The 20,765-nt window shown below is 50.9% G+C and overlaps 1 protein-coding gene across 2 annotated transcripts in view; it reads left to right on the forward strand.

Moving 5' to 3' along the window:
* Positions 1–1,454: 1,454 nt before the first annotated feature.
* Positions 1,455–20,765, forward strand: part of PAPPA2 (pappalysin 2) — a gene marked incomplete at both ends in the record, with an annotated part of 273,603 nt that continues 254,292 nt past the window's right edge. For both annotated transcript variants that reach the window (XM_080824978.1, XM_080824979.1), the window contains one exon: positions 1,455–2,358. In XM_080824978.1, the coding sequence (XP_080681104.1) occupies positions 1,455–2,358 (904 nt within the window). The remainder of the gene's footprint in view (positions 2,359–20,765) is intronic.

A 20,765-nucleotide genomic window follows, 5' to 3' on the forward strand; every position in this document is an offset into this window, starting at 1 on the left:
TGAATCCCAAATGATTGAAATAAGGAAAAAAATACAGGAGGCTTGTGACAAAACAAAAGAAAGAGAAGCAAGTGGTCCCTGAACGGCTGGTGGGGAGGGGGTTATTAGACAGTGAACAGATCTGTTCATGACACATGTGCGAGTGTGTGTGTGTTTGAGAGAGAGACAGACAGAGAGAGAGAGAGAGAATACACACCGAAAAGAGTGCTCTAAGACAGTATTGATTGCTATTGATTGTGTAGGCTGCAGCTGCTGAGAGAGAAAGCCCGAGATGTTTACTGGGGAAACCAGGAGTCGCGTCTGTCCCCTGTGCCTCGGTGAGGCAGGGAGGTTTTCAGGAGGAAGGAGGGGACAGGGAGTAGGTGGAGTGATGCACCAAACTTATTAGCTTGACATCATCATTGTCTTTAAATGAAACAAACAAGAAGATAATTACAGGCAGAGAGAGAGAGAGGGAGAGAGGAGAGCAGGAGGCACCGGAGAGAACAGGTCCCCTGAAGCCCATGCTCTTCTCGCTCTCTTTCCCATCTGCCCAGGGACACACAAGACTCCCAGAAGGTGAAGTCAAGGGCTCTCAGACTCATAAGGTTATTAGGACACCAGACTGGCATCCCCAAGGAGAACTTTACGGAGACTTGCAACATACCAACAAGTTGGAAGGGGATTAAAAAGCCTTCAACACAGCACAAGCCCAAGCAGCAAGCTGAGGGGAGCATTGACCTGCACAGGCAAACTGGCGGCTGGCTGGGGGCTCTGGCTGAGGAGGACCTCTGGAGAGCAGAAGCTAAGTACCAGCTTGGATTTTTGTGCCCCCAGGTTCCTTCTGCAGTTTTAGAAAGAAGCATCAAATTCTGTGTCTCTGGATGCAAGTTGCTCTAGGGATTTGTTTGAAGGTGGATGTAGCTTAGGTTAAGAGCTACAGAAAGAACGTAACTCTTAGGGAAGGAAGGAGGAGAAAGAAATGAAAACGAGAAGATTAGTGTCTTTTTCATGACTTCAGGTAGGGAGCGGTGTGCGTTTGTGAGGGAGTGTGTGTGTGAGAGGGCTTGGCTCCCGTCTGTGTGTCCCTCCTCTAGGATCAGCGGGAGGAGGGGCTATTGAAGAAGGGACCCAAAAGAAAAAAAAAAAAAAAAAAAGAAAGGAAGAAACCTGAGCTCCCTAGGAGGAGGTTCCAGGGAACCCGGAGAAATGAACTTCTTCGTTCTGCAAGGACTAAACTAGAGTCAGGAGAGCCAGGTCAAGGGAGAAGGGAGAGGGAGGCACAGCACTGGTCGCTGGTAGCCAGAAGAGGCACTCTTTCGGGGCTGCTCCTAAAAGTTTGGTCTGTGAACAAAACAGTTTCCCCGGTGACTGCGAATCCACTGCTAGCCGTCTCTTGCTCTTCTCTCCATCACTCCCGTGTGGTACCCAGAAGTTGACTTCTGGTTCTGTACAGAGAGAGAGCTGGGGGAGGCATGATGTGTCTAGAGATCCTGAGAACCAGCCTGGTGATTCTGGCCGGCTGGGCGTTCAGTACTGCCAGCTCTGAGCCGGGCTGGACACGCAAGAGAGCCCTGGCTCAGAGGGGACACCTGAACCAGGTGCTGTCAGAAGGAGAACGCTGTTGGCTGGGGGCCAAGCTGCGAAGACCCAGAACTGCTCCCCAGCATCATCTCTTTGGGGTCTACCCCAGCTGGCCTGGGGACCACCTGAGGCCCTACCCTGTGGGGGGTCAGGGAACCCGCCATGCAGGACACAGTAAGCCAGATGCCCCGAGGGGCCTGGCCACAAGCCCGGCTGGAAGTGTGGGGCCGAGGGGTGAAGCTGAGCGGCCGGCCACCCCGTGGGTCTGGCATGGTCCTACTGGGTGGTCGGAGCTGCGGGGAGACCGGGACACTTATCTTGGCGATGGAGGATCCAAGGCCATTCCAGGTGAGGCTGAGACTCGGGAGCACTCAGCCACAGCTGCCACCGTTACCACCGCCTTCGTGGGCCCAAAGGAACCCCAGCCAGAGAGCCGAAGGAAGGGCCGGGCCAAGACCAGGCATCGTCGCCAGGTGGTGAAGGGGCAGGCGGGGGGTGTGCGGGGAGACCCGGGTGTCTCTCCCCGGCATTTCCAACCTTGGCCTAAGCACCCCCTTGTGCATGGGGTCAGGACCAGTCTGACCGAGGACAGCCTCCAGAAGGGTGGAGGGGACCCCCACTGGGAAGCAGAGACCCTTAACCCCCACGGAGGACTGCCTGTCTTATACTTCTCGGGGAGGCGGGGGCGGCTGCTGCTGCGACCAGAAGTGCTGGCTGAGATTCCCCGGGAGGCGTTCACAGTGGAAGCCTGGGTGAAACCAGAGGGAGGACAGAACAACCCAGCCATCATTGCAGGTAACGGCGGTACCTGGGCTTTCCGAGGTCCTTGGGGGAGTGGCTGGCTTTATGTTTGCCTGGGTTAGACACAAGGGACCAGGAGAGGAAGGACGCAGGGGCAGGAAAGCCAGGAGGGGCTGGCCAAGGAGAGAGGGGGAAGGGCCTTTATCCATCAGCACAGCAGGACTCTAGACATCATCTACGATAATGACTCTGTAACCACAAGAGCATTTGTCCCAATGAGTATCGATCTCGTGTGGTTCTATACATCGCTCGTGCACTTAGGAGACCTCCAGCTCGCTCCTTACCCCGTCTTTAAAGGGGAAGATCTCTGGTTCGTTGTCAATGGGGAAGAAGTGTCACACTCCATTTCTCCTAGTCCAGTCCGAGACAGCCAGGCAACTTCGCCCCTACCTGTCAGGACCAGGACCTGCGCAGTGAGCCGTGGGGGCGGGGCCGGGCCGAGGGAGAACCCGGCCGCCAGGTGCGGAGTCCCACGCCCTGGCCGGTTCCTTTTCTTTGAGCAGCCCTGGAACTTAGCAGAAAGCCTATCCAGTCGGGGTCCTGGAGTCCCGTTGGCTTGTCCTAACATGCATCCAGTCTAAGAACAGCAGGGGCTGCTGGAAGAGGTTGGCTCGTACAAGCCGGCTCTTGGATGAGGGACCGAAAAAGGAACCATGCGTAACTGTGGTTTTGATCCGAGGTAATATCTCAGAACATTGCCTATGTGTGTTTTCCACTATGCCCAGATCTTGGCTTTCCTGGAAAGGCACCCAGAAGGACAAAGAAAAGAGAGGCGTTAGGAATAACTATCTCCTTTTCCTTACTGGGGGTGTGTGTTTGGGGGGGTGGTGTTGGTTTCAAGCAAGGGATGATGGCTAGACACAACAGGTCTTCATTTTCTGTGTCATTATCCCTTTGGATCCCCCCATGGAAGAACCTCACACAAGGCTAGGCACATGGTAGATCCATTTTAATCTCATTAATTTAGGTTATCTATAACGCCCTCTGATGCTTGCCAGTCCGATTTACATTGGTGGGGAAACCAAATCAATGAGAGGTGTGCCAGAGGCAGAACAGGAATGGAACCCCAGAGCTCCCGAAGTGCTTGACAACTTCCCAAATTAAAAACTTCTCAGGTTGCTGGATGCCTGCAAATAAGTTTCAGACTGGAGAAAGAAATCTGGAAGGAGGGAGCCTCTTTCAATGGGGTGTTGCTGGAACATCCCTTCTGGACACGCTGTCTCCCCCTCTTTGGCTGTGATTTCTCCTTTGGAAGCTGGGATTCCCAGACACTGAGCCCTCTAGAGTCTTGTGGTTTTGCTTTATTTTATTTTTGGGTGGGAGAGGGGGTGAGGGGGGGGGGAGAGAGAAGGGGCTGGGCTGTAAGAAGGTGGGGGCAGAGAAAAAGTAGAAGGAAATCCTTATTCTGGGGCCAAATGGAAGAAATAATGAGATGATTATCTGATCAGAGTTGGCAGCTTCGCACTTTTCCCAGATGACATCTTCTTGCTGCCTAATCTCGCTTCCTAGTACCCATCTGCCAGGGAAACTGTGTGCTTGCAGTCTAGACCGAGACCCACGACTCCGCTTACCCCTCCTCCGGCAGTAGCAACAGAGGGACCTGGGATCAGTTCCCTGGCTGTGAAGACTTAGAGAGGGATCCAACAGGAATATATGAGCGAGGCTCTCACAGGCTATTGCTTTCGGTTATTCAAACCCAAACCCGAGGGAACAGATTCAGGACAGTGGGTACCTGGCCTCTGCCCTGTCCCTTCCATGTCCTGTCTCACAGCCCGGAGAGTGGTGGCAAAACCTGATTCCAGTTCTGGCATGGCTCCTTGCACCTCCCCACCTGCCGCCCGTACAGTTTCCTCCCTCGCCCACCTGTCTGCCGACAGCCACCCACCCCCCACCTTGCCACAGCACACACACTCAGAGCCTTCTCCAGAGTGGCCTCTAAACCCTCCGGAAGCATGTAAAATTAGGCAGGAAGCCTTTTTGCAGACAGTCTAGCCTCTGAGGCTTCTTTCTCTTCAAGTCAAAGCAGCCCCTGTGGTGTACTGGTATTTCCCCTTTAGGTCCACACCAGGAAGGCTGAGGGCAGGGAATACCCAGGTCTAGCTCCTCTCCACCTTCCACACTCTATCTTTCTTTAGACTTGTGCACATCAGAACATATTCAGGAAAGATTTAGGGTAAAATTCTGGGAAAGATGGGGGCTGGGAACAAGGTCTTCATTCTCCAGGATTTTAGTAGCTGGGCTCCCGAGGGCGTAAGCCTCTTTGTTCACCATGTTTAGCTGCTTAAGCTTCCCCTATGGGCCCCATGGCTGAGGGCAGTGAGGCGGCCAAAGGTAGTGCAAGGTCTCTGATTTGCACGAATTTACTCACTCCTATCAACAGACCAGACCATCTTTCCTCTCTTACCCAGCGCTGGTCCTCTAGCTGGTCATTGCCTGTTCCTGGGCGGGTGGGTCTTCACCTGCGCGGAATAACAACTGGATGGAGTTCCTGGGAGGGAATCACAATTCAGTCTTTGAAGGTCTGCCTCTCCTCGGAGGTGCTCTCCTCCCAGACTTGACTCCCATCCTCTTTCCCAAAGGCTCCAGACCTCAGCTTCTACTACTTACACCCAGCATCCCAGTTCTCAATCTCCCAAACCTGGGGCGTTTTCCCCGTTCAGTAGAGATGTCAAGCAATTCAACCACACCAGTCCCTGTGAAGGAGCACCGCCCCCCCCCCCCACCCAAATGTGGGGCCTCAGGGAATACTTCCCTCACAGGGCACTAGGTGGCAGTGTTGCCTCATGCACAAGAGAGTAGGCAGCTCTTTGGAAGCCACGTCGTGGGGAATGCGTCGGGTTTCTTGGATTGCTGTCCCTGCCCTGGCCTCTGGGTGGTATTTTATCGTCCCCTCCCAGAGTGGTGTTGGTAGGCATCCCTTAAGGATGGCTGTACACAAATCTTTCTGCAGGGCCTATGTGAAAGGGCTAAAGTGGCATTTTTGTGGGGTTGTGATTAACTTGCACTTGCAACAGCTAGTAAACAAAACAAAGTCAACTCGAGTTACCTCCTCCCTCCCCCCCAAACTCCCACATTCTTCCAAAGTAGGAAGTTGGACTCCAGAATGGGTTGCTGGAATCCTTTTATTCAGGGCTGAGGACAATGCAGGCCTCACGGACTTCAGGTGCTGAGGTTGTCTTTGGCCCCTGGGGGGGGGCATGATGGTGCTGTCTCCCCCCCCTCCCCCCCCAACCCCCCAAGGTAAGGCCTTCCAGAGTTGCCTATGGCCTGTGCTCTGGAGCAGGGCAACGGGAGGTAGGAAAGGACTGTGTGCAACTGCTCCAGCGTAGGGGGTCTGGATAAAACTCACTATTCAGGGACCTGGCCATTTAGGGACGTGGGGCCATGGAGGAGTAGCCTGAGGCCACAGGCCCATTTGGTTGGGCTGTTGGAACTCACTCAGTAGTGGACAGAAGCCAAATTCTGTCCCGTCCTGATGTGAAATCCTTAAGCTCCAGCACCCAACCCCGAAACCACCCTGTTGCTTTCCCTCCTTCTCAACTTCCTTTCCCCTCCTTCAACCCCGGCATACACAGAAGAGAAACTTCTAATAGGTTCCTCCTCACCCGTAATTGATTGCAAATGTTCCCTGCAGTTGCCCAGCTGAGTAACCACCTGTAGCTCCAAGTTGCAGGACTGAGTCAGTATGTCCGTGGCGGGATTAGAGCCGGAGTCCGTATTTACCGAGGGCCGTGCCGCTCAAAGCCTGGCGAGGCCCTGTGGGGAGTACGCAGATGTCTAAGAAACTGTCCCTCACTTGAAGACCTGTGTTTCTCTTGTGAGGATCCAAGTTTCAGAGCAGATCCCGGTGCAGAACGGAGGAGTCAGGCCGACCTGGCCCGATGCCATCTCTGACGCTTATCAGCGCTCTGATCTTTGGTCATTCGTTGAACGTCTCTGAGCCTTGGGTTCCTCAAGTCGAGAAATGAGATTGTGTCTTGCAGAGTGGCTAAGACGTTTAAATAAGTCATGTACGTAAAGTGCCCAACACAGGGCTTGGCGGGTGGTGCTTACTTATGACAGAGTATTAACAGCGGGAGTTAGGCGCCACTGAGAACCGTGGGTATTAACCTGCTTAGCTTCGGTTCTGCCCAGGAACCTATAGTTTTTCCTTAGGTGAGATAGTAACTTTAATTCCTTAGGAATTTGGTTAGGTAATCTGTGAAATGGAATGAAGGTAAATAGGATTTTTCACCAAGAGGGTTTCAAGATGATTGAGAACACTGTAGAATCACATGCCTAAAAGAACTCTCTTTTCAAAAATCGCATGTTCTTTCAGCCTGGGCTGTATGATTTTGGATAGATTAGACAATGGCACTAAATTTTTTGGGAGGGCGTCATAAACCCTTTGGAGAATCTGCTGAGGGCTATGCTGACTCCCCAGAGAAATGTACATGTTCGTGTAGTTTACAAAGCTTTTAGAGCTTTTCGGATTTCCGGATGGCCAGTGTCTTCTGACCATGGGTTAGAACCCACTTGTTTAGGGCACTGTGATGGCTTTTTGGGGTATGTTTTGAATGACATCTAAGAAATGCGACTTTACGGGATTCTGAGACATCCCTTCTCCAATAAGGAAGCCGTGTACTGATGGTAAGAAGTTTCGTTCATGCGGACACAGCTTCACAGAAGACAGACTCCCAGACCCAGAAGTATAAGTGTAGATGTGAAGAGAATTTAAAAGAAGGACCGTGGGTGCTGCCTCCCCCTTTATCCAGTCTTAGCGACAGGGGAAGAGCTGCCTTTCGCAGAGCTCCTTGGGAGGTGACGATTCTGTGACCTTCTTCCTCATCTGCTTCGACCTCTATCACAACCATGGTCAAAGTTTGCCCTCAGGGGACCCTGAGCAATTACCGATTTTCCTCCACGTATAGCCCTGCTGCTCCTTGCCCGGGGCCCAGATGTGTGGCAAAGCTGTAGCTCCCCTACCCTTTGTGTGTCCGAACCGTGGATGTGAAGGCCGTTGTCAGTCTGTGGGGCCGGGTTTTCCCTCGTGGTGAGGACGAGATACATGAGTGTGCTCGTGTAGACAAGCCACGGACTCTGATGGTTGTAAGTTAGCATCTGCATATGACGGGTTTTTATCTTGTGCCCATAGACACCTCTGGAAGTGCGGCGGGGGCAACGGCTCGTGTTAGAAGTGAAACGGGCTGTCACTCGGCCCCTCCTTTCGCAGCTGACTGCTGAGCCCTTGACCGGGCAGCCTTCCCAATTCCCTTGGTGAGGGGGATCGCTGCTTCGCTGCTTCCGTAGCTCGTCACGCGTGGTTTCCTGGGGTGTATGTTGCTTCCCGCCTTATCAGCTTGGTATGCATCTCATTTCTATCTACCGAAAGTTCCCCAGGAGCCAAATGCTTGTCTGATTCACGTGTGTCATCCCTGAATGTCTAGCACAGGGTTAGACTCTCAGTTTTGTTTGTAGGACATATAAAGTAGAAATTTAGCTTGCTGGATGCCCGTTAGGGATGAGAAGAATGATGAGAGGAACTTTCTGAGTCTTGAGGCTCTTTGTGGGGAACAGGGCAGAGGCTTTCAAATCTGCTTTAGCTGTTGGCAGAGGTGCTGTGGGGGCTTCTGAGCAGAATTGCCCGGTGCAGGGCTCCCCTCCTACCTTCAAAGGGAGCAGCCCCTTTCCTATCCATTAATATGAAGAAAGGGTTAAGTTACTTTAAAAAAGCTTAAACCCCACAACTCTGGAGCCCAGGTTGTTATACTATAGCCTGCGGGCCACATGTGGCCCAAAGCGGAAGACTGTTTTATAAATAAAGTTTTATTGGAACCCAGCCGCACCGTGTGTTCTCTCTCAGTGGCTGCTTTCATGCTCACTGGCAGAGTTGGGGTGAGCCCACAAAGCCTAAAGTATTTACTGTCTGGCCCTTTGTAGAAACAGTTTGCCAAATTGTGCTCTGGAGCCTTGCTTCTCAACTTAAATATTGATAGAGATCACTTGGGATCCTTCTTAAAATGTAAGTGCTGCCATGGGCACACGCCTCACAGTGGATGTGCTGAGGATAAGCCTCACAGACTTCCAGTTGCTGGCCGTTTCACTAGCCAGACCTCCCAGGAGGTATGTTCTGAGTTCATCACCACGTTTGCCCTGAGGCCACTTTGGTGTGGTGGAGATAAAGCAAGCCTGTTCCAGAGAGCCGGGACTTCTCTGACAGCAGCTCTGCCTTGAAGAATCTCCAAGGGCTTGCAGAACATTCCTTCGTCTGAACAGTGGTCTCCAGTGCTTCCGCCGAACCTCCCTTCCCTCTTTCCTTCCTTTGAGGTCGGACTGGCAGCACGGGCTGATGGTTCTCCCAGCCTTCCCAGGCGCACACCCTCTTCTGGCCTAGAGTTGTCCCCCCCTCACGAAATCCCTGCACGGGAATCCTGTCTTGGCACCCGCTGCTTGCACTGACCCAACTAACTCACTGACCCAACTAACTAACCCAACAAACTCAAGTGCGGACTCTGATTCCGTGGGTCTGGGGCAGCCTGAGAGTCTGCACTTCCGACAGACTCCCGGGGGATCCGGCCACCATGTAGACCATATTGATGTAGCAAGACCCTGGACTTGGGAGCCTGGAGCGGGGGTCGGCGCACTTTTTCTGCAAAGGGGCAGTGGTCAATAGCTTAGGTCTCGCAGGCCCTACAGTCTGTTGTATGGCTCTTCTGGTGCGAGAGTGTGTGAGCAGCCGTGGACACTATCTAAATAGAGGAGCGCGTCTGTGTTTCAGGAAAACTTGGTTTACAAGCCCAGGTGGCAGGCCAGACTTTGCCTGCGGCCATCCTTTCCTGACCCACAGTCTGGAGGCCACTTCCTGTATGAGGTCCTTCATCCACGGCCCTCTGTTGCCTCGCTTCCTAGCCTGGTGCTGCCCAGAATAATACCGACAGAGAGGCAATGGCCTTGGCCATGGTGGTGAAACGCCTTCTGGTCAAGTAAAAACAAAACTTCCCAGAGATTTCCCACAGGAACAAGTGCTGCTTACTTTCTTGGTCTGAGCATTCCAGGGGGGAGTTTATGTATTTTCTTTAAAAAAAAAAATAGCATTGAGATAAAACTTACACACCATCCAGTTCATGTTTCAACTCTACAATGAACGGTTTTTGTTTTTTAAGAATTGTGAAACATTTACCAATCTGATCTTAGAATTAGAATTTTGACCCCAAAGAGGTGCTGTAGCCATTAGTAGTCACTCCCCATTAACCTCCTCACCTTCCAGCTTCCACCACGGCCAGAGACAACTACAAGTCTCTTCTCGGCCTCAATAGACTGGCTCCTTCTGGACACTTCCTGTTTGAATCTGGCTTCTTTCACTGGAGGTTGGTTCATCATATTTAACATGTAGCAGAGCTTCGTGTCTTTTTGTTGCTGAGTAACAGTCCATAGATTTCCGGATCACATCTCGTTTATTCATTCTTCAGTCGATGGACCTTGTGGGGGCCTCTGCTTTTTGGCCCCTGTGAGTACAGCTGCTGTGAGCACTGTGCACGAGTGGACTTGGGTTGTCATTTCTTTCGGGTCTATACCTAGGAGCGGAATTGCCGGGTCACTCTGTGTTTAACATTTTGAGGCACTGCCAGACGGTTTTCTGAAGTGGCTGTACCACTTTGCAAGCCCTGGCCACGCATGAAGTCTTGACTCTATGTTTCCCGCCCTCTCAGTGATGGGGGCTCCTGCGACTTCACTGAGCACTAGGGCTCCACCATTGCTTCCGTCCGGTACCACCTGGGGTCTCTGAGAAACGTGCCGTTGTCTTGTGCAGGGAATAGAGACACCTGGGCCACCGTGCTGAAGTGTCTTCTATCACACGGAGCTCCTAATGGTTGAGAAGGATGCTGTCATCAAGCTTCCTTCTCCAGCTTCTTGAAGACACCCTAAAATGGCCTTTCTTTCCTGACCCCAGCTCTGCATGGGAGGAGTCCCCCTTTGGCCAGAATTGCATTACTTCTGGTTACTTTCCACACATATGAGCCCTAAGTGGCGTGCATATGGGGAACATTTGCGCCCTCAGAAGTCACAGTGCATCAAACAGAGAGGAGGAGGGAACATAAGCCTCATAATGCCCTGAACCTTCTCCTGGGTTCCAGCTCTGGGGGCATTGCTGTTTCCCTGTGAGCCTGGGGTCTGACGGGCAAGGGTTAGCTCTGGGACTTAGGAGTCATCCAGGTGTCTGTGGAGTGATGGGGGAAGAGGAGTCACCTCCGGCTGGTAGCACAGAGGAGTTTCCTGTGAGCATGACCATATGGTCATCCTCCCAGTCACACTCCAGCTTTGGTGCCTGACATGTGTCATTGCCCTTCCTGTCCTCACCCCCAGCCTTCAGTTACTGCTTCTCTTCTTGACCATCTCAACACCCCAGGGAGGCAATGCTGTGGGGAAGGACTCTGAGCAACCTGGGTGGTGCCTTTGGCTGCTCCCTCTCCATCCGCTGTCCTTGCCTGGTCCTCAAAGATGACACAGAACGCATGGGGGTTCTTGGCATCGTTCTTGGGTGGAGCCCAGCTTGTTGGGTTGGAAATGTTCAGGAGTGTCAGGACCAGGGCTGGAAACCAGAAAATTGCCTTTGGCAGTCCAAATAAATTCGACCATGGCCTGTCACCTGCAATGTTTTGTCCTTCTTCCCTCCTCTGTGCTCTTCTTTATTGTTCCTTTGGGCTGCCCATCTGAGTCATTCAGAATATGGGTGCCAGGAGTATGGGTGCCTGGCTCCTTCTTGTTCCCATCCTAGTCTATGCCTCAAGGAGGCCAAATAAATCAGAGAGAGAGGCTGCACCTTAGTTTTGATTCTGATTCTTAGTTCTGTATACCCTGAACATCCCTTAGCTTCAGTTCCCGATGCCATAAACAGGTGCGTAAATTTCATGCTTCTGCGCTCCAGTACATGGAATTGGGTTATCCTGGGGACTCATCAGATCCCTTATGCTCACATGATATACACCATGGCCCTAGCACCTTCCAGAAAGCATATGTTATGCTATGTTTCTGTCCAAGTAATAACAGCATCCTCCTTTTCCCATGTTCACTACCTACTTTAAAACAATCCTACTCTTTGAGTTTTTTGAAAAAGAGAACATCCAGGAAATAAAGCCACAGCGGGCAAACAAAACATCCCAGTTCTCTTTATGAGTCAGCAATGAGTGGGGAAGAAAAGTGCTTCAGCCCAAATACACACAGAGGGTCACTGGAACCCGAAATCTGGAACATTTGCAGTTGCTGTGGCAACCACTGGGGCTATTAAGACCAGTAATTATAGCTCATTTCTGGATTAGAAGTCCAGTTACTAATCAGAGGGGAAGAAGTCATGGAGCCACAGAGGGGAAGAAGTCAATCAGTTAGTGAATCATCATTCATGTGGTGACTCAGCATTTCCTAATTTTCGTACAAATAATTGCTGTACGTTTCATTTAGCGAAGAAGTGAAGTAGTGGGGTTCTGTTTGTTCCTCCACTGATTTATTCGCTCATCCAACATACTGAGCTCCTAGCAGGTGAAGTCTCAGGCATTTAACCATGTGATGGAGAATCAAAAATGGGGACAGCAGGGGACTGTGCCTGGAAAGGGCTCACTGGCTCATGGGAACAGACCTGTAACCAGTTATCACAGCCCAGCCACTGGCAGGGGCCCGCTTTGCCTCGATGAGTCTGAGGGCTCCTCGAGGCTAGGGAGGCAGAGCTGGTAACCAGAGGGAGAGAAGGAGGCCTGGGCGGCAGCAGAACTGAGGAAAAGAGGAAAGGATAGGACTTTGGACGTGTAGATGGCACTGGGGTCACCAGTAAGCCAGCGAGGCCTGAGGCGGGCTCCCTGGATCCAGCAGTGAGGACATCACTGGTGGGTTGAGAGAGGGCAGCTTCGCTCAAGAATTGGGGGCCTGAGGTGGGGGGTGCCTCATCACCGTGAGTGGAGCTACCCATGAATGGTCACAGAGCGAAGACACAGGGTCTTGTGTGCTCTGCACAGACCCGCAGCTCTGAGGGGAGGGGATGGAGGCCGGAAGCAGACACAGGCTCAGACATTTTATTTCAAGGTAAGAGAGATCCGAGTCTCAAGGCCTTGTAATAAAGTGCTGGTAAAGTAAGGCAGGAGATAGCATGAACGCGCAGGAAAATCGTGGAAGTTGAAGTCACAGAAATGTGACTTCAGTCACATTTCACAGTGCACATGAAGCTCGGTCATTCCAGGACATTCCTGAAGACATTCTCATCTGACAAATAACCCGTGTAGAGTTTAGTGCCAGCCCTGACCGTGGTCCTTGCACAAGCAAGAGCACGCGTGCTTCTCCGAACCAGTCAGGGAGATAGGTGGGGGAGCTGGAGCACAGAGCAGAACAGGATGCTGCCCAAGGTCACACAGCCACGAGTTCAAATCCAAGTGCTCTGTTCCGAGAGGACACGTTCTCATCCACTCTACCTTTCATGGAGAAGTAACAAGTGAAAGGCCCCACCTATCTCGGCGGAACCCTTCCACCTCAATCCATGCCTCTTGGTTTTTTTTTAGTTGCTTTCAGCAAAGGGCTCCATCCACACAGGCCAGGACTCAGAGTCCCTGTGTCCCACGGAGACCGCCCACGTTGCCCCCACCTCTCTCAATATATATCTTGTATACCAGGAATCCGTCACCAGATCGTGGCTGCTTGAGTCCAACAGTATCTTTTGGACCTGTCCTAGTCGTCCCACAGCTGCTGCCTTCCTTTCGGCCTCAGTAATTCTGCATGTCTCTCGCTTGCGAGACCAATTCATTCTTCAGCTCATTGCACCAAAGGGAGTTTTCTCAACTCCAAAGCAGCCCAAGTCACTTTCCAGCCTAAAGCCTTGGATGACCCCACTGTGTGCTCAGGATAAAGTTTTGCTCCCTTAGTTTGCTACGTGGGACCCTACTGATGCCTTCCAGGACAGACTCCCACTCGCGCACCCACACCCGTACACTCACACGCACACACACACACACACACACACACGTGTGCACCTGTGTATATGCACACTCACACGTGCACAGTCATTGCTTCCTCTCTCTCTCTCTCTCCCTCTCTCTCTCTCACACACACACACACACACACACACACACACATTCACACACTGAATTTCTAGCAACACCAAACTATGAGCTGTGACACAGATCTACCACTCTTTCCCGGGGCCTCTGGCCTTTGCCAATAGGAACACCCCCCACCCCCCCAGACCCACATTCATCTGACTTCCTCTTAGTCACTCCCTGGCTTTTTAGTTCGGATGATCCCGTCCAGGAAGTCTTCCTTGGTCTCTCTGATGTAGATTCACTCTCTACCCGGTGCCGCCTTGCAGACCCTCAGATCCATTTACCGTGAATCCCATCCCACAACTCCTGCGGAGTTCTCACTGTGTGCCAGGCCCTGTGCGGGGGAAGGAGGTTCAGTGAACATGCTTAGCCCTACCCCTGTGCCATTTCTCTTCTCGACTAGCTCCCCACTGGGCTGGAAGCTGCTTGAGGTCGCGGGCTGGCCTTTACACAATCCTGCCGCTGTAGCAGCTGGTGCGTTGTGAATAAATAAGGCTCACCCAACAGATATTTGATGAGAGGATGAATGAATGGGTGAATAGACAAAGGGCAAGGTTTAGTCTTACAAATTGTGGAGTGAATTACTCTGTCTGGAGGTAGGCACCCGAAGGTGTGGTAATCTCTTCAGGCCTATTGATTTGGAAGATGGCTGAGAAATGAACTCAACCCTAACCAGAAGGAGTGATTACTCGTCTCCTCCACTTCAACTTCCTCAGCTCTCCAAATCTATTGACCCTCGATAAATTTTGACGGGGATCTGGTCTCTCGGAAAAATTAGATGGGATTACAACTTGGTTTAACTACGATTATTTCTAAATTTTCAGAAATTATCTATTCTATTTATTTGTTTCTTTTGGTTTGTACGTACAATCTCTTTCTCATTCTCTCCTTAGAACTTTTGTTCTGTGCTTCTGTTCATATTAGGGAGTGGAAGGGAGAGTGTGCCTAGGGAGGGCCATTTTATTAATCTGTGGGAGAGGCCGGAGCTTTCCATGGAGTTCCAGGTCTTTCAGGACTTTGCCCCTTCTCTGGTTCTCTCAAAATCTGGAGTGGTCACAAAGGTCTTTTTTAGGGGGTGAAACTCTTTTTACTTAAAACACAGGCAGTACCTGGCTCAATTATTTTTAATCTATTCACTAATGTATGTATTCAACAGATCTTTATTGAACACAAAGTAGGTCTTCAAGAGCTATTTTTGAAATAAGTTCCAGCTTTATGCAGAATAACAATAAACCCTAATCGCAGCAAAAATCTATTTTAGACATTGCTGTTTCAAGGCACATTAATAATATGACATAATTGCACAATGGAATATCCTTATAATCCTTATAATGTAGCCTGTGGCATGCATCCTGTGGCTGGAGGTAATCTTGGGCACGAACCCCCTCTGGGTGAGGTGGTCCTACTCCCCCCTTGGACAGCATGCAGAGTGTTGCTGGCCTGACCTTAGCCAGTGGCTGGCGGAGGAGGGGGCGCAAGCGGGTGGCCCCTCCCTCTCTGGTTTTCTGCCCAGGGCAAGGTCTGGGGACTTAGGAGAGCCGGGCCAGGTGCTGCCGAGCTGCGGAAAGCTGGGCAGGAAAGAGGAAGGCACCGGCTTACCTCGCTGCTCCCGGCACGCTTGTCGCCAGCCCTCCTCCTGGCCCGTCTCCTCCTAGACAGCCTTCCTTTTCTCTAGTCCAGCACCGTGATGGCTCCCATGTCCGTCTCCAGTTCCAGATACACGGCTCAGTGGTGGGAGCCCTCTGATGCGGGCAGGCTTCTGGGAGCTTCGCCGGATCTCGATCATGTGTGTGTCACCCTAGCACCCATGGTGGGGCCTGGAATGAATGGAGCGGGCACTTTGAGCTGAATGAGTTGATGGGGAATGATCTGGCCCCCTTCCACACCTAGAACCTGACCTCTCCTGGCTCTCCAGGGTCAACCACACGCCTGAGGCAGGGAAGGCTTTCCTCCCCACGCGACCCACCCGTTACCAGCTCCTGGCCCGGGCACAAGTTGTCTCCTCACCTGAAGTGTCCTCCCTCCATCTCTCCCTCCATCTAAATGCTATCCTTCAGTTAGTGGTGAGGAAGTCAGGATCCAGAGCCAGGTGTTCCGGGCTCCAGCCCTTCACTCGCTGTGGGAACCTGGCAAGCTAAAGTCTCCTCATTTGTAAAATTGGCCTCATGACCATTTCTGTTTCACGGAATTGTTGTGGTGATTAAATAAGTTGGTGCCCATCGTGTGCCGGGAGCTGTGCCTGGGGCAGCGTGTGTGCTCAGTCAATGCTGATTGCTGTTTTCATCCTTCCTTCCATGGTGATGTGGTGGCACGAGAAGGACTCAAAGCCCTGCCTTCAAGGCACTGCCGGCTGATCGGGCCAGGGCGGGCTTGTGCCCCTCTCCCCCAAGGCCTCTTCTGCCCGTTTTCATCCCTGAGTCAGTCTGCTTGACTCGGGGATGAAAATTCTCTTTTCTTCTGAGCTTCTGTGCACAGATACACATGCCTAGCTCTCTGACACTACTCAGCCTGGGATTATTTGTCGAGAAACCTCAAGGGACTGGATTCCAACAAATCAGTATCCTCAACTAACCACAGTATTTTAGTTGTTCCACTTTTTAGGGGGCAGAGGCACATGATTGCAAGATGAATTCAAAAGGATCTAGTAGGAACAAAACCTGCCCATTGAGGCGTGGGTTCAGGTCCGTCCTTTCCACCTTCTGTGGCCCCCATGGCAGGATGTCTGACAGTGAGAAAGGATGAAAAAGAGGAGAACCTTGCAGTCCTTCATGATGGGCCTAGAGATCCCAGGCACAGACAATCAGAACAACTTGGGCCTGGTGACAAACCAGCCTAGCCTCTCCTTCGCAGATGGGAGCGTGAGGCCGTCGAGGGAAAGGCACTTTCCAGACATCACACAGCAGTAGGATGGGATCACGTTCCAAGCTTCTTGGATCCCAATGCGGTGTCACTTCAGCTCTTCCGGGTTGCCCTTGGTTAATTTAAATCTCTCACTGGAAAGCAGAAGAAAACAGTTTAGTAAGACTTTCGCTCAGAAAAGGACAAAATATGACGTTAGTCCTTATTTAACCTAGAACGTCAATTCATCACCTATTTTCAGTTGTTCTTTCTCTGTCTCACGCAGAGGCCAGGCGGCCAAAGCTGGGTCCCAGCGGGGCTTGACTCATAGGTCAGCTTTAAGTGGTCTCTTTGGGCTCTGCAGACTCACCTGGGTTTAATTTGAGAACACACACTCTGTATCCTCTGTTTTCTTAGGCGTGGAAACTGGTGGAAAAGGGGCTTTAGGTTCTGACTGGCAGAGTATTTGGGTTTGTGTGGTCCCTGAGTACAACGGGCTTCCTAGAAAGCTTCCAGAGCCTCCGTGGGTTATTTGTGACCACAGGGCAGAGGCAAAAACGTTCAGATGTCAACCCAGGCAGAACATGGTCACTGAGCGAATATGAGACACGTTGGACATATCCTAACGCTCTGAGAGTACTATGATGTCTAACTTGATGAAAACCCGATAGGCAACCAGCTAACCTAAGTTGGGAGCTTATTTTCATGGCACGAGGATCTGCTCCAAGCTTCCTCTAAATAAAGACTCCCGCAATGCCTCTGAATCATCAAGTATATATTTAACGCTATTTAAACACTGCTTCTTAGGGCAGCATTGATTCTGTAAACTGTACCTGGCAAGTGAAATGCCAAAGCAAATTTTGGAGAGAGATCTCAAAATTATTTATTTGGCGGAGGAAAGGGAAAAACAGGAAATTGGTGTCAGGAGCTGCTCCGCTGGAATTTTAAGAGTTCTCAGAGGGACCTTGATAGAAAAGGGATAAGGTTGCAGAAGGGGGGCTGCAGCTCCCAGCTGTGGGGGCCACTGTGTCTCTGTCTCTCCCAGAACTGGCCTGCACTGGGTGCTAAGGGGTCTTCTAAAGGATTAAGAGAGTCGAGATATGCCGGGTTGTCTAAGGGGTAGGACTTCCTACCACTCCCTTAGCCTCTACACAACCCACCTCCACCTTCTGCATTTGGGGGTTTTAGCCTTTATTGTGTTGCTGGAATTCCAAAGACCCACTTTTCTGTTTTAGTTGAGGTGGGAGATCAGGATGGGAGGAAGAAAAACCTGCAGGCAGCTCTCCACCTCTGCTGAGGAAAGGGAGCCCCGGCCCACAGCTCTCCCATCACAGATACTCATTACGCGTTGTTTGGGCTTTGATGGGCTGTTTACAGAATTCCACAGTCGGAGGACCAGCAGGGTACATGAATGCTCAGGGAATTTCATAGTCTTTGTTCTCAAAGGTTATTAAAAATGGTTGATATGACATCCACTCTCCCCCAAAAGAAATCTGTGTGCCTAAAATTACTAATTAGGACATTGGTTTCTTTGTTCAGTGGGAAAGAGTTGATGTAAGGAATATTTCAACACTTCTTACACTTTGATTATTTATTTATTTCCTAATGTGGGGAAAAAAAAATTAAACGTGCCAAAATGTACTGATGTCCTGGATGGCATCGGCACAACATCTCACAATACTGGCTAGCAGTCACGGAAACTGGGGTTCCAGATGCATGTACAAGCTCTTTCCTGGGTGATTCCAGCGATCGGGAGCAAGGCAGAAGGAGTGCTGGGATGGTGTCCACAGCCCATGTTTCTTGAGAGTAGCTCTGTAGGTCACTAGATGTGTGTCAGAACCTGAAGCTTGACCCTTCGGCCAAAGCTCTAAGGAAAGCAAAGAGGCCTCCTTCCCAGGGAGATTGGGGAGTGTGTCTCGTCTGCTGTCTGTGCAGTGCCCTGGGCTGGACACCACCTGCTAAAGACTGTCTCTTCGATGGTCACGGTCCTGTGGATTCCAGGAATGTGACCCCTCCCCATCCTGGAAGAAAAACCAGGGCTCCGGATGCATGTAAAGCTTCCCTTCAGACACCGGCACCCTGGAGCATGGCGGAGGGAGCCTGAGGATAGTGCCTGCCGTTCAGGGGTCTCTGGAAAGGATTCCAGTCAGCCCCAAGATGCATGTATAATTAGAAGCCTTCCCCTCAGGCCACTCGTGATGGCTAGCTAACATGGAGCTCCTGGGTCTGCTGCCTCTTGCTTCATCGTAAGAGCGGTAGCTGCTTAAGGATCCTTGGTCCGTTGGGACTGTGGGGACCTCTGGGACTCATGAGCATAAAGTCACTGGCCACCAAAGCCAGATGATGTGGAGGTGTTCCCTGCCAACAGCAGAAATTGGGCTACCAGACAGGGATATGTGTTTCTGGGTGACACCAAGTATTACACTCCCATGGGACCGGGGAACACAAGCTCCCCTGGCTGAGAGCCCGGTGATCAGCAGGCATCCCCTAGGCAGCAGCTGCTGAAATCAGGGCACCAGACGTGGATAAAAGCTCCTTCCTGGGAGCTACTGGTGCTTGGGGTGCGGTAAGGGGACTGGGCCAAGATGGCGCCCGCCAGTCTGCCTCCCTGGAACGCATTCTGGCCGGCTGAGATGTGTGGTACACCGGACGCCTGCCCCTCCGGCCAGCACTGTAATATCAACAGATGAGGCTTCTTCGCTGAAGTCTGGGTGCCGTGGGCTGCCTCTGAGCTGGGCCCTGGGCAGGTGAGTCAGAGCGCACCTGCTCTTTGTGGGTGGGCTCTCAGATCGCTCCTCTTGTCTTGTTGGGACACGGGCTCCGTTGATGTTCAAAGTTGGATGTTTTGGGGGCTTGTCTCTCAAGTGTATGTCTTAAAAGTTGGGATGCCCAGTGAGGGGTGGGACACTTTACTCCTCAGACAGAACCTGAGTTCCCTCCTAGCTGTGGCTTGCAGTGCTGCTTGTGGGGTTTATGGTGAGACTGTGTCCCAGCCTCTCCTATCCACTCGTTTACTGACTGTGGAGTCATCACTCAGCCAGACCTTAGGTTTTTTAAGGAAGAAATTGTTCCACATGTAGCTGCGGAGCTCATGTGTCTGTGGGAGGAGGAGAATTCAGAATCTTCATATGTTGCCGTCTTGGATGTTTGTTGAGTTTTACCTCAAGCAATTTTATTTTTTAAAATTTTTTTCTCTATTTACAAATTTATTTTTCATTAGATATAAGTATCTTTCTCAGATATAATTGACACAGAGCCCTGTGTACGTTTAAGGTATGTAGCATGATGACTTGACTTACATTCATTACAAAGTGATTACTGCAGCAAGTTTAGTTGACTTCCATCCCCTCATATAGATATTAAAAAAAGAAAAAGGGTAAAAAGAATTTTTTTCCCTCATGATGAGAATTTTTAAGATCTACTGTCTTAGCAACTTTCAAATATGCCATACAGTCGTGTAAACTATCCTCATCCTGTTGTGCTTGACTTTCCAGGACTTATTCAACTTCTAACTGGGGTTTATACCTTTTGACCCCCTTCATCCAATTCCCCACCATGCCCCAAATGGTTTTTTTTTTGAAGGCAGAGTAGTATTATATTGTTTGGTTGGTCTGTACTGTCTTTCTATTAAAAATAATACCATTGGGGAGATATAATAATATATCTCTTCATTTCCTTATTGTGATTCCCAGAAATGAAATGATGAGGTTGGAGGATATGAATGTTTTTGGCAAATGATTGCCACATTGTTCTCCAGAATGGTTTACCAATTTTCTCTCAGCCCAGCAGTGCATGAGCATGCTTGCTTTTCTATCGTGTCACCAATTCTAGAGACTGTCATTGTTATCTTTACTAACCTGAGGGACAAGAATTTCTGTTTTGTTTTAATTTGCATGTCTTTGAGGCGGAACATTGAAAATTCTCATTTCTTCTTTTTTGAGTTTCCTAATCATGTCTTTACACCCCTCATGCCTCTGTCTCTTATTGTTGTCACCTAATGTTATTTTTTTTTAAAGATTTTATGTATTTATTTGACAGACAGAGATCACAAGTAGGCAGAGAGGCAGGCTGAAAGGGGGGGAGGCAGACTCCCTGCCAAGCAGAGAGCCTGATGTGGGGCTCGATCCCAAGACCCTGGGATCATGACCTGAGCCAAAGGCAGAGGCTTTAACCCACTGAGCCACCCAGGCACGCCGTTGTCACGTAATATTATTGTGCAGGTGATATGTGAGCAGAGGAAAGTGACACGCATGGTCACGAGGCCGACTTGTGTCTGTGTGTGCGCGAGTGTGCATGCATGTGCATGTGTGTATGTCTGTAGGAAATGGTGGAATGATGGTGGGACTGCAGGAGATCTATGTATTTAAGTCACTAGTGGAACTCCGCCCCCCCCCCCCCCCCCCCCCCCCCCCCCCGTCTGCCAGCAGACGCCCATTCTCAAAGACCCAGATCTTGGTCTGCTCTCATTTAGAGGCCGGCTACTCAGAGTCTGGTCTGAAGGCCAGC

This window comes from Martes martes (assembly GCF_963455335.1).
Source record: "Martes martes genome assembly, chromosome: 15".
Taxonomy (NCBI): Eukaryota; Metazoa; Chordata; class Mammalia; order Carnivora; family Mustelidae; genus Martes; species Martes martes.